The sequence below is a fragment of the Schistocerca serialis genome, chromosome 5, assembly GCF_023864345.2.
Source record: "Schistocerca serialis cubense isolate TAMUIC-IGC-003099 chromosome 5, iqSchSeri2.2, whole genome shotgun sequence".
NCBI classification, from domain to species: domain Eukaryota; kingdom Metazoa; phylum Arthropoda; class Insecta; order Orthoptera; family Acrididae; genus Schistocerca; species Schistocerca serialis.
Genome location: NC_064642.1, coordinates 415997273 through 416011873, shown reverse-complemented (window position 1 = coordinate 416011873; position 14601 = coordinate 415997273). Strand labels below are relative to the sequence as shown.

The 14601-nt window shown below is 40.3% G+C and overlaps 1 protein-coding gene across 1 annotated transcript in view; it reads left to right on the top strand.

Moving 5' to 3' along the window:
* LOC126482350 (uncharacterized) overlaps nucleotides 1–14601 on the top strand; it is a 281287-nt gene that overhangs the window by 109171 nt on the left and 157515 nt on the right. Inside the window, exon 7 of the mRNA XM_050106430.1 lies at nucleotides 8724–8858. Coding sequence (XP_049962387.1) covers nucleotides 8724–8858 — 135 coding nt within the window. The remainder of the gene's footprint in view (nucleotides 1–8723; nucleotides 8859–14601) is intronic.

Below are 14601 nucleotides of genomic sequence, written 5' to 3'. Positions count from 1 at the left end.
CAAGATGCAAAAAAAGTGCCATTCAGCCTCCGACCCAGTCTTCTTTGTTGTTGCACAGATTTGAAAAATTCTTTTTGTTCTTACATTAACCACCACTTCCATGTGAAAAGTATATCAGCTTCTCAACCTTCTTTTATGTAATTTGTTACATACTTTTGAAACACATGTACAGCCAAAGTGTTGTGCTCCAAGTAGTCGCTTAGAATGCAAATTGAAGAACTGCGAACTTCATCTTTCTCATTTTTAAAGTAGAGATAAATGGATCCACTGTTGCCTGGCCATTGACCCAGTGGTACTTGTAATATTGCATCCTGAATCACAAATGAAATGTAAAATTTTCTTCAAAATCAGCCAGCATTATGCATTCAATTTCATGAAGTTGTGGTTCTTCCCCCCTCCCCCCCACCCCCACCCCACCCCTTTCAAGAAACTTACTTTGGATTTTAGAAACATAGTGGTGACTTTTGAATTTTTGAAGTAAGTTATCAATTAAAGATTCCAAGTACTCTTCCTGAGATTTAACCACTGTTATCATTTCTGCCCTGTCAGTTGTGATCCACTGTTTGAAGGTAATACTATCCGGCATTTCCTCCTCATATTCGTGAAACAATTCAATAACGGTTTCCTTACGAGGGCATTTAGTACACAAACTCATCATGCAGTCAAAACTGCCGGCCAGTGTGGCCGAGTGGTTCTAGGCACTTCAGTCTGGAACCGCGCGACCACTACGGTCACAGGTTCGAATCCTGCCTCGGGCATGGATGTGTGTGATGTCCTTCGGATAGTTAGGTTTAAGTAGTTCTAAGTTCTAGGGCACTGATGACCTCAGAAGTTAAGTCCCATAGTGCTCAGAGCCATTTGAACCATTTTTGCAGTCATAACTTAGTGTCATAGACCATTAAATCTAGTAACTCTTTGTAGTTAAGATCACTGAGTTTTGCACCCACAATCATCAGTTTGACATTTTGATGATGTAAACGTACTCATACAGAGTGTGTCCCTGAGGATCCAGCCAAAATACACCACTTAGGGCAGAGGTCAGAAAATTTTGACCTTCCAATTTTGCATTTAGGGTGAGAATTTTTGAAAGCTACATAAAGTTCATTTAAATTTGACAGCACTAGTTGTTTCTGCTTTGTTACTTTAACTCCATTTATAGCAATTCTTTTGCTATCTTTGCAAGCTGGGCACATTCTACTGTTTTCATCATCTTCAAAAAACTGCTGGATCTTTTTAATTGTTGTACTCCTTTCTCCTTTCCTAAAACTGGAAGAATGCCTTGCTCTTTCACTAATTTTCGAGTTAGTTTAACCAAATGATGAAAAACTTTGAATTCAGTGTGTCATGAGAACAGACCAAGTTGGGTTTCACATGATTGATGTCTTCGGAATCCATGCTGGTTGGCATTGAGGTGGTCATTCTGTTGAAGATACTTCATTATGTTTGAGCTCAGAACATGTTCTAAGATTGTTTAACAAATTAATGTCAAGGATATTGGACAATACTTTTTTCAATCACCTCTACTATCCTTCTTGTAAAAGTGTGTGACCTGTGCTTTTTTTCCAAAAACTGGGCACGATTTTTTGTTCGAGAGATCTACATTACATTGTATTTTGAAGAGGGGCTAACTCAGCCGCAAATTCAGTATAGAATCTGACATGGATTCCGTGAGTGTGTGACCTGTGCTTTTTTCCGAAAACTGGGCACACTTTTTTGTTCAAGGGATCTAAAATAGATTGTACTTGGAAGAGGAGCCAACTCAGCTGCAGATTCAGTATAGAATCTGACAGGGATTCCATCAGGCCATGGAGCTTTGTTCAGTTTTAATGATTTCAGCTGTTTCTGAACACCACTGACACTAATAATTATTTCATTCATCTTTTCAGTGCTATGGTGATGAAATTGGAGCAATTTTCTTGGGTTTTCATATGTAAAAGGAACATTTGAAAACTGAGTTAAGCAGTTATGCATTTCAACTTTTCTTCACTGCCCTCAATTTCAGTTCCTGTCTCATTCACTAAGAACTGGACAGTAACTTTGGTGCAACTAACAGCCTTTAAATACAAGCAGAATTTCTATATTCTGCTACAGTAGTGATTGAAGGCATGGCTCATTGCTTTCTTGATAGCCAAACACATTTCATTCAGTATCTCCCGATCTATAGCCCTACACTTTAAGACTTGTTACTCAGTAACCTCTGTTTCTTCATCTATATTTCTTTAAAAAATTCTTTACAATGACTGTATACCATGCAGGTTGCCTCCATTCTGAAGTGTTCTGCTGGGCACATATGTATCTGGTGCATGGTCAGTTATTTTTTTAAACTTGAGCCATGGGTCCTGTACATGCTCCTGCCCTCTGCTGAAAGTTTCCAACTAACTAACTAACTAACCCAAGTTCCTCAGTGACATATGGCACTACCGATATTTTATCTAGTTTACAGCTTGTTTTAACTGTCCTTTGTACATTGGTAATAGTTTTTGTCACAACCGCATCACGGTCACTGATGCCACTTGTGAGTATGTGAGTAGACAAAATCACTGAGCTTGTGTTTACATAATGGAGTTATTTTCAATTTATTGAGTACCTGTTTGCAGTTGTTAAGTGAGCAGTTATGTAAAATAAGTTAATTTGTAAGTGTGGTGTTGTCCGACACCTATGCAGTGTTGGTGGGAAAGGGATTGGATTAGTAAATGTGGCACCTTGCTGCTGTCTATCGTTTACAGTGTATTGTAAAGCTGTGTAACTGTGTTTTAGTCTCCTGTTGATGAAATAATGAATCAGCAAAAATTTACTTCACTTGTGCACCATTAATTGTGTTACTGGTAGATTGTATAAATTTCTTCCATTCAGGAATTGCTAACACTTTCCACTAGGCAACAGTTAGTGATGGCACTTACCACCCACCCACATTATATCTTCCAAGATGGGTGTGAATATGTCTAATGGAATTTGACTGATCGTGTTAAAGTCTAGAATAGTAAGCTGCTGTAATGCGTTGCTTGAGTTACGTGAAAGTAACTGAAATTGTATGACACATAGGTGACTCACTTCTATTGCAGAGGGAGACAGTTTAAGTATCAGAGCCTCTTCAGATGTTGGGACAGCAGAGACTGAGGTGATGTGTTTGATAACCCTCATGCTGTGAAAAGTATTCCAGACAGCTATAGTAGAGACAAAGAAATCAACATACGATATTGGAAGGCCTGTGTTGCTCTGATTAAGATGCAGAATTCCTTTGGACATGCATGCATGCCCAAAGAAACTTTGCATTGCAATCAGAATAACACTCGCACTCCAGTATCTTATTTCCCTGCCGATTCTGGGTGAGCGACTTTCAAGTACAACATATGACCTCCATAGGAATATACATAATAAATGTAAGAGTGTAGGTCGTAGATGCGTGGTTGACAAAATATGGAAGTTTGGGTCTGGCCGTCAGTCGTACACGGATAGCCAAATGGTGAGGCAACTGCTCGTGATAAGCTGGAAATCCTGGTCCGACACAAATTTTCATTGTTGTCACTCCATTCTACAGCTGATGGTTGTCCTTATTTGCAGTTGCAAATACCTTTAATGTATGAAATCAACATTGTCATATACATAATTGACAATATGTAACACTTGGAAAAGGCCCTTCAGTGCGATACACAGTTGATAGCTCCAGCTGTTAAGCTTTTTTTACATAGGAGCTCACTTCACTACCGCAAGTAAGTACTGAGTTAATAACTCCACTATATAAATATGAGCGCAGTGAGTTTGTTTCTCACGTAACAGTACTGGACAGCAAATGCTGGGGATGTATATAGTCTGTCCATAAACTGAAAAGTGAGCAGTGTTCATGGAGGGGAAGTTGCCTTTCCCAGAAGAACGTTACAGTTGCTGTGCAGGATGACTAAGAATCAATTTCTCCTCTAGCAGTTTAGAACAATGTGCAAAGATTTACATAGATTCTGTCCATATCCAGGATTGGTATTAGTGTTACTTGTAACTCTTACCTGCATTCTGTGTAGTGTTAAAGCATTTTGTGCAAAATAAATACAATATACCTCGCTTTTACATTCCCGCAATTAACGTTTGCTCGCCATTTATGACATTTTTTATCAGTCCTGTCAAATTTCCTGTGTCCACAATGTTAATTTGCACCTGATTTTGCGTCAACATATTTATAATTTTCTGGTGTTTTGCACATTATGAAAAAATGTTTGTGGAGAAAAAATGGCGCTGACATGATTTTGGCAGTCCAGAAGGGTTTACAAATATTACATGGTTAAGTTTCTTGACACCAGGGCACTCTACTCAGTGGGTTTGAAACGGTAAACGTGTAAAAGTTTGAACAATTCATGCTGTGTCTCCCGCTGCTGCCAAGCTCTGCTTGGCATTGTGGCTCATGGGAGTAACTAGGTTTGTTCGAATGAAGATATCATGACCAATCACAACCATTTCCAAACCATGTCTGCTGCACAAACGCAGTTTCATAATTGTTGTGATTATTGTTACACGTTTGTCGGACCATATTTAGCGTGTTTTGCCATATGGCTGCTTGTAGTGCTAGTTGACACCGTCATACACTTTGCATTGTTCAGATGTTTTTAGTTTAAACATAACGCCTGTTACATATTTTATTCATGCTGAGCAAAGTGTGTTTCGAGAACTTATTCTCATTGTCAAGTGCAGTATTTATGTATGTATTTTTATGTGATGTTACACAAACAATGTGAGTGATAGATTTTCTCTCTCTCTCTCTCTCTCTCTCCCTCTCTCTCTCTCTCTCTCTCTCTCTGTGTGTGTGTGTGTGTGTGTGTGTGTGTGTGTGTGTGTGTGTGTGTGTGGGGTTTTCTACATAACTGACAACTGATAAGGCACAGTACCTGATAACCACTAGAAGACGACTACAGTGCAAGAGTTGGAGAGTAACACATATTCAAGCCCACACAAAATACTTATTTACATATTTCCACTTGACAACAAGAAAATATTCTCGAGAAGCGTCATGCCAAGCATGAAAAAATACGTAACTAGTGCAGTATATCATTATTTAAATAATGAATGATAGCTGCAGGCTTTCAAAAACATTGATTATGAGATATGAAATTCAGTCCAATGTTCCTACTTCCCAGACAGTTATCAGTTCCAGTTTCATTAGAGATAATAAACCTTCATAGCCCCTGACAAGTCTTTTGATGCCTGTTATGTACATACATGATACATAAAGTGCGAGGGAGTATCCTATATGTAACTTTTACAGCTTAAAATGTTATTTCCAACATTTTACATTTTCTCGAGTTTTAACCATTTTTTTCAAGTCCCTTGAAAAGTGTAAAAGCGAAGTTTCACTGTATTTCCTGGGCATCTGCACACTTTGCCACCAGTGAGTCATAAGGTGCGCTGTGGAGGACCCGTACAATGATGTGAAACACCGTGTAGTTGCTTCTCATGACATAGTGGGGTAGATGGTAGCAAGTCACCTGCTTGACCTCCTATTTGAAGACCTATGAAGGAGGGAAGTGCATTAACATAATCCAGTGACCTATGTTCCCTCATGCTTCTACCTCACACATCTGCTTGTGTCTGTATATGTGTGGATGGATATGTGTGTGTGTGTGTGTGTGTGTGTGTGTGTGTGTGTGTGTGTGTGTGTGTGTGGGCACGCGCCCCCCCCCCCCCCCCCCCCCCCCCCACACACACACACGCACACGCACACGCACACATATCCATCCACACATATACAGACACAAGCAGTCATATTCAAAGGCAAAGAGTTGGGCAGAGATGTCAGTCGATGCGGAAGTGCAGAGGCAAAGATGTTGTTGAATGACAGATGAGGTATGAGTGGTGGCAACTTGAAATTAGCGTAGATTGAGGCCTGGTGGATAACGGGAAGAGAGGATATATTGAGGAGCAAGTTCCCGTCTCCGGAGTTCGGATAGGTTGGTGTTAGTGGGAAGTATCCAGATAACCCGGACGGTGTAACACTGTGCCAAGATGTGTTGGCCGTGCACCAAGGCATGTTTAGCCACAGGGTGATCCCCATTACCAACAAACACTGTCTGCCTGTGTCCATTCATGCGAATGGACAGTTTGTTGCTGGTCATTCCCACATAGAATGCGTCACAGTGTAGGCAGGTCAGTTGGTAAATCACGTGGGTGCTTTCACACGTGGCTCTGCCTTTGATCGTGTACACCTTCCGGGTTACAGGACTGGAGTAGGTGGTGGTGGGAGGGTGCATGGGACAGGTTTTACACCAGGGGCGGTTACAAGGGTAGGAGCCAGAGGGTAGGGAAGGTGGTTTGGGAATTTCATAGGGATGATCTAAGAGGTTACGAAGGTTAGGTGGACGGTGGAAAGACACTCTTGGTGGAGTGGGGAGGATTTCATGAAGGATGGATCTCATTTCAGGGCAGGATTTGAGGAAGTCGTATCCCTGCTGGAGAGCCACACTCAGAGTCTGGTCCAGTCCCGGAAAGTATCCTGTCACAAGTGGGGCACTTTTATGGTTCTTCTGTGGGAGTTTTTGGGTTTGAGAGAATGAGGAAGTGGCTCTGGTTATTTGCTTCTGTACCAGGTCAGGAGGGTAGTTGCGGGATGCGAAAGCAGTTGTCAGGTTGTTGGTGTAATGGTTCAGGGATTCCAGACTGGAGCAGATTCGTTTGCCACGAAGACCTAGGCTGTAGGGAAGGGACCGTTTGATGTGGAATGGGTGGCAGCTGTTATAATGGAGGTACTGTTGCCTGTTGGTGGGTTTGATGTGGACGGACGTGTGAAGCTGGCCATTGGACAGGTGGAGGTCAACGTCAAGGAAAGTGGCATGGGACTTGGAGTAGGACCAGGTGAATCTGATGGAACCAAAGGAGTTGAGGTTGGAGAGGAAATTCTGGAGTTCTTCTTCACTGTGAGTCCAGATCATGAAGATGTTCTCAATAAATCTGTACCAAACTTTGGGTTGGCAGGCCTGGGTAACCAAGAAGGCTTCCTCTAAGTGACCCATGAATAGGTTGGCATACGAGGGGGCCATCCTGGTAGCCATGGCTGTTCCCTTTAATTGTTGGTATGTCTGGCCTTCAAAAGTGAAGAAGTTGCGGGTCAGGATGAAGCTGGCTGAGGTAATGAGGAAAGAGGTTTTAGGTAGGGTGGCAGGTGATCGGCGTGAAAGGAAGTGCTCCATCGCAGCGAGGAGACCAATGTTCCACCCACCTCTGAGATATGAGATACGTTACGCCCCATTAAAGACAACAAAATTCGTAGTGCCCTGTGTTTATGGTGTCTTCTGCAAATGCAGCAGCATATACTTAAGCCAAACAGTTTTTGCTGCCATTGAGTATTTTACTGAACACAAATGACATCAAATATTAGGGAGCTTGTGAAGTGGACCTTGGCAGAACATTGGCTGGAGACAAGACACAAAATACAGTTTCAAAAGACAACAGTCTTGATTTATATGTCATCATATTGGGACTCCGTTGGACATGGAATGAAAGCCAAGACAGATATTTGATACTCATAGGGAGGTGGGAGTGACAGTTTCACATGTGCTCAGAGCCCTCATGCCACCTGAAACCACTCTTATCTCACAACAGGCCAGAGCTGCTAAGAGATGCTCAAATCAGCTTGCTGCACCTGTGTCTCTTCAGCACTCTCTGGAAGGTTCCAACACTGCTGGTGTGCTTGTGTAAGTGGAGCAATAACACCGTGACAGTCACGACAGTCGGGGGTTTCTACTCCTGGTTGTGGTGGTGGTGGTAACAGTTGTCAAAAGCTTGAGCATTTTATTCTTAATGACATGATTTGAAAAACAGTAAGATTTTGGTCATGTTAATTAAATATGTGCAATACAATACTTGCCGAGAGTGACAGAATAGTGAACATGAAAAAGAAAAGATTGTAAAATGCAGTGCTGATGGGTAATGTTAAATTTCAATTAATATAACATCATGTAAATAGAAGTACTCAGGATTGAACACTGCAGAAACATTTGTGGCTACTCACCAGGAAATTATAAGTGCACAAGTGAAACTACCAGACATTAATCATCATAGCAAAAGTAAAATGGTTGATACTGTACATGTAAAATATTATTCTGTCTTACATTTTTAACCATAATTTAATATTGCAAGTTACTGTCCAGTTGTTGCAATATATAGCATGGCCACATATGAACTGCACATAGGCCATACTCAACCAGATCACTGTAAACATGATGTAAAATTTAAACTTACCTCGTAACGTTTCTAGTTTGGTCTTCAACTACACAAGACAGCAGAAGTAACTCACATTTGGAGTCATATATTCCTGTTTTCAAAAAACACCAAAAATTAAGCAGTACAGTCACCTTTAAAATTTATTTATGTATGAGAAGCAGATATGTAACAATTTTCAAAATCAGTTTTAAAGTGTACCTGACTCAATTCTGTGACCATCATTAGTGATTCAGTTGTGAAACTGTTCTCTGAAGTTGTCAGTGGCTGTGTGAATCATTGTGGGTAGAATGACTGCAACTTGGATAGAATGAATGCAACTTCTTGAAGTGGAGGTTTCACTATCATGGTGTACTGCACAGGAAATGTTTTGTAATATTGGTACTGAGCTTTTTCTCCTGGTCAGATGGAAGGGAGCTGAGAATGATCTCTTTGAGGTGGTTGAATGTGCTGGATTACATATGAAATATATCGCTCTTTCTGTCTAAATGATCTTGCTTTCCTAATGTTTCGTATTTACTTTTCAGAAAGCGACTGCTTGAATATCAGCCAAGGCGGCAATCCAGCCGACTAGAGAAGCTAAAACAGCAGAAAGAGGAGGAAGAGCGGTTACAACAAAAAGAGGGTGAGAGACAACGACAAGAAAGGGAACGTAAAGAACGGTTAGCAATAATGGTTAATCTTTTAATAGTGTAGAACTGTCTCCTTTGTGATTTAGATAGTAATGGTGGAGAATTCTTGTATGCCCATTCAGGCACTGACACTCATTAGAGTAGGGTAACGGTTCAGGTACTCTGACAAACTTTCAGTTTTAAGTCTTCCGTTCCTAAATTGCGTAAAATAACAGCAGGGTGTATATGACCTGGGACAACCGGGCGATCCGGGAAAAACCTGGGAATTTTTTCATCCGGGGGAAAACCGGGAAAAACCTGGGAATTTTTTAGAATTCCGGGAATTTTTCCTTGTTTTAGTTTTCAGTTAACTTTTGTAACATTCACTGGTAAGAACCAGTACTCTGACACAGGATATTACTGTATCCCGCTACTGCAGAATAACTCTTCAATAAAACATAAACGAGAGGAAAAAACTAAAATAACTTAAATTGTAAAGGAAATGTGTCATATACAACAACGACACACAGTGCTCGTGCAAGCGTGTGCCAACAGCAAAATGTGTCAAAGGCTTTAGGAAGACTATGCTATGCTTCATAACAACAAATTGCCTCCGATGAGTGTGAAATCACAACTGTTTACATGAGACTCGTTTTAGCAGTTACGAGCGGACTCGTGAGCATGCGCAGTTTAGTCGCATTTGAGCACTACATTGTCCCGCTTCTGGCTACAGGAATGTGGTTGTTGACTGTGCAAGTAGTCGCAGCAAGCAACTAGATGCTACCGGGAAAAGGGGGCACCAAATTCATATTCTTGAGGAAAAAAACTTGTTTCACAAAGCGCTTAGTATCCAGCGCACGTTGGTCTATCGATTATTCATATGATTCTGAAACACATCCCTGTTGGTTTTTGAACATTTTTGAACACATCCTCATCGCATCTAGAAATAAACTTTCCCAAACAAAAGGGGACAGGGCTATACGAGCTGAGCGGAGTAAAGCCAAACGGATGAATGCCAATTGCCGTCTGATTATGTGGTTGATTGGGTTTGCGAATGATCAGTGTTGTTATAATTACTAGCAAAATCCTTAGATTCAGACTACCAGAATGGAAATAAATGACTAACAGGAATAATAGGTGAGAAAGATTACATATTGTCTTCTCGATATATCCAAGAAAATGAAATTTTGACAGAAAATTTTTGTCCAGATCGCTACACTAGTAAGGACCAGTTGTACAGTCCCTGGCCAGCAGCTGCGTAAGTTCTGTTCTGGAAGTAACGCGGAAAATGTGTTGTACAAATACGTAACAACGCCTAACCGGAGAATAATCGCAGGATAACTAAACCTGTGATTCTAGCAGGGTTAGTGAAGTTAATCGGTGAACAAATTTTGACCATGACAGGAATAGTTACACAATTGGTGATGACAAGATTGTTTGTTAGAATGAGGAAGGAGAAGAAACGGGGACATCATACAAATTATGGAAGAATAAGACGATTCCAATTTTATATAACAATTTCATAATACTACTTTTCGATCTCATGCTTGAGAAACTGGTGCGTGTGAATGAAATGTGAAACTATTTGCTAACATTAAGCTTTTTGCTTGTAGTAGGCATAATAGGCATTTTATATTGGTACTTTGTGAATTATATTCTGTCTTGTTATAAAAATGGCCATTTCAGCCAAAACAGTCTCGTTTATTTGGTGTGTGTTACAAAATTGCTGCAATATTAGAAAGTCCTATTTTGTTTTATCTAGCAGACAGTGACGAAATAGACATAATCAGATCGAGAAACCACACCAGTCTTGGGTAATATTTGTGTTAACAGCTTTTTCAGTATTAGATAATGACATTTCAATTTTTCATGTAGCAAAACGTTTGACGAACTTTTATGAGGTAATAGATTCTTTCACAGAAAGGAAAGAACGCCATGTAAAGCTGTAGCAAGATTAGAGAGACAAAAAGTCTGGGAGCTAAGAATTGAGGAAATGTGTACTTTGTTGCTTATCTCTTGTCTTTATTGGTTTTATGTATCCTATTTTTAATTTTATGTCACACAAAATAGCAAGTTATTAGCTAATAGGCAATAAAGAGTGCATATTTTCTGAAGAGTTCTTGTTCTCCCGACTACAAATAATCCCATCCGTTATTAAGAGCGAGATGTGTGTTTTTTTTTTTTAATAGTATTGACCCGGTTAGCAAATATCGTAGATCAGGGGATGATGCGCAGAGCAGTCTGAGTTTAGCGGGTAGTCTCCACGTGACCCATGTTTATATTTAGTGATTTTGCTGTTTCTCCCTCGTTTACTCTCACGTCAAATGAAAACAAAACGGATATCTGTGGCCAGGCGCTATCAAATGAATTAAAAAATGGTTCAAATGGCTCTGAGCACTATGCGACTTAACTTCGGAGGTCATCAGTTGCCTAGAACTTAGAACTAATTAAACCTAACTAACCTAAGGACATCACACACATCCATGCCCGAAGCAGGATTCGAACCTGCGACCGTAGCGGTCGCTCGGTTCCAGACTGTAGCACCTAGAACCGCACGGCCACTTCGGCCGGCAAATGAATTAGAACACATTCACTAATTATGGAAGGCTAAAATATGTTATTAGTTTCAGATTTTATTTTATTTCCACCTTTCTGACAGTCAATCATTAATTGCCTTGCAGAACAATGAAGTTATTTTTGTCTGTTTGCTAAAGAAGTTTGACTTTTCCTAACCTTTTCGGCAGAGGCAGTCAATGTATTTCAAACGAAATGTTTAATTCCGCAGTACTGGCTACTTTCAACTGTTCGCAGCATTTCAAGTGCACGTTTTCATTTTCTAGCACGTATGGCATTATGCCATAATAAAGAACCAAACATGATATAATACAGTATTGGTGCTCCAAGAAAATTTACATCCCAAAAAACACACTGAAAAGCTTAATGTAAGGTTGAGGTATACTTCACTGGGAATCTGGATATACGAATGTGCACTTTAAGTATGCATTTTAAATGTGCACATTTTAGTATGGTTCACGAAATTCCGATGCTCTTGGAGTATCCTCTGATGTCTTGTTTCTTTTCTGATGTCTTGTTTCTTTCAATGTTTTACATGTATGTACGTACGGGCTTCCTAAGCCATGGTAGCTGCGCAAGCACGGTGTCGCCTGTTATCTGCGCTCCCTAGCAACTGCTGAAATGAACCTATTTCTAACAGGTTGTGCGAAACTTTTGCGAGTGGTGGTTTGAAAAGCTTTCTAACAGGTCGCGCGAAACTATTTCGAATGGTGGTATGAAAAGCGTTACTTTCAAAGTAAATATCCTTTTACGTAAGTTGAACTATGTTCGAGAATGTACCATGAATTTATTAAATCACAGAGCGTTTGACTCTCATTTAAAAATCAACTCTTTGATGACGAGCCATTTAGAATAATTTCAAACCCTGAAGATCAGACATTTATGTTATTATTATAAATTGTACTGGCACATTAGTGTGATATATCTTAAAGTATAACATGCGCAAAAAAGATCAACCTTACGTGCGAAAGCTTAGCTTCTGTTGTAGCCTATTAACCTCAGAGACCAATGTTATATGTGAACGCTTTGCTTTCCTTGTAGTAACACTATGTATATTAATTTAAACTATTAAGTATTCCTGTTTGTGTGTTCATGCTACTTAACAGTGATGTCGCTGTTGGCTGCCTACATCACATGTCCTATGCTCTGAATATCCTCTGTCACCAGCTGGTGAGATCACGTGACATGAGCAATAACTGGCTTACAAAAGTGCATCGCAATCTCGATTTCAATGATTCGTAAAGTAACATGTGGTGTTTGATTGAATTCCAATGTATACTTTCGTAATATGAAAGACGCAGCGCACATGTTGCTGCACATCAGAGATATTTTCCAGCCTGGAAATTCAATGCCTGTGGATAAACCCATAGCCATTCAAAGGATCGATAAGTTTTGCAGGGAAAATATACTGTCACTTAATGCGGAAAAGTGTGTTTTCACCCGGGAGAAAGTGTATTTTTAACCGGGAAATCCGGGAAAAATCCGAGAATTTATTTTCCTTGTCCACGCATGCACCCTGAACAGGGCTCAAACAACTGGGGGGGGGGGGGGGGGGGGGGGGGGGGGGGGACACCGTTGTCTCTCCCCAATCGGAGCCTGTGCTCAGTCTGTAATCACCGTTTGTGAGTTTACTTATCTGTTAATAGTGTTTCTTGGAAGTCTTCTTCTAAAATCAAGTTGTTGATTTCTAGGAACATTAAATGAATTTTAAATAACTTTCCACAACATCCTTGAAGTAGATGTTCAGCCTTAAAAATGAAACCAGCTTGGCTACTGGAGAAAGTATGTTGAGGGCAGCTTGAAACATTTGTATTATGTTTAGGGCGAATGCTTTCGGACATATCACATTAGAAAACTTGTTTCAAGAAAGATTATTCTGGTGCAGAATATTTCCACAGTCAGGAAGTGTTGATAATTGACGTGCATTTGTGTGACATTAGCATTCAATAGGCAATGTTCAGAAGTCATATAATATATAGGATTACTTCAAGCTCAAATTCAAAGCAGCAAAAATCAAATAAACGACTAATAATACATTATTTCTGGAATGTCATTGGCTTGCTGACTGAACAAATGGGTTCACAAATAATCATTACACATGCAAAAATGATACTATAACAAGCGGTGAAGAGTGAAGCAAACTGTGGTGACAGGTATCATTTACAGCTATTAAGTATTTCATTTGATATTGCAGCTACAATCCGTAAGGAAAACAAACTCGTGGATAGTTTTGTTTGTTAAGTCAGTAGAATGCATTATTGTGTAGGACCAATACTTAATACAGTTTTGTTGGCTGATTTATACTTCAATCAAAAGGTGTCTCGGTTGTTGGCAAGAAATGCCAACTGTGGTGGACACAACCCTGGGGAGGAGTTGGTAGTGCACGACATCCTTTTTGTGCCAACGGGTGCAAAATATATGTTCACACTATCCTTTGGTTGACTATGTCTTTTTGTCAGGACACAGCCATTAATTTCTTCTTACGAAGTTGAAGCGAAATGTAGTAATGCTCATCTGTTTTAGTTTTGTTGCATCAAATTAGAACACGCAGTACTCCTACACTGAACTTTGCATATTGAAAGCTAATCTAACACAAATGTTATTTGGTCACAGTTCATTACATGTGTCAATTATTGAGATTTCCTGTGGCGAAATGGTCTCTCTGGAAACAAGAAAATCCTGTCCTGACACGATTTGTCTGATACCACTAGCTCGATACGATACAAACATTCCGAGATACCCTCTTCTCCCAAACCTCTCTATTAAATCCAAAGTGAACAATATATCACAAATATTATAACTTTTCTCCACTCGCAACTCTCTTTTACGATGGGGCGGTCAGTAAGTGATGCGACACTTCTTTTTTCTCTCTGCCAGTTTTGCTTGGAAAAATGCAGAAGTTGTTGTGGGACATTGTGGAATATTCCTGCTTCAGTCCCTGTATTTTCATGAAGTTCTGATAGGTAGCAGCACTGTACATAACCTTCAAAATGGGAGCAATGAAGGACCGTGGTGTATTCAACGGAGATGCGTTCCGAGCAGAGAGCTACCATCGAGTGCCTTTTTGCATAAAAGCAGAGCATCACAGATATATTCACGGGCAATTGCAGGATGTCTGTGGAGACCTGTCAGTGAGTAAAAGCACGGTGAATCCTCGCGCGAGGCACCGAACGACGTCGCACAAATCTGTTGGATCTCCTGCTTGCTGGCAGGTCGCACA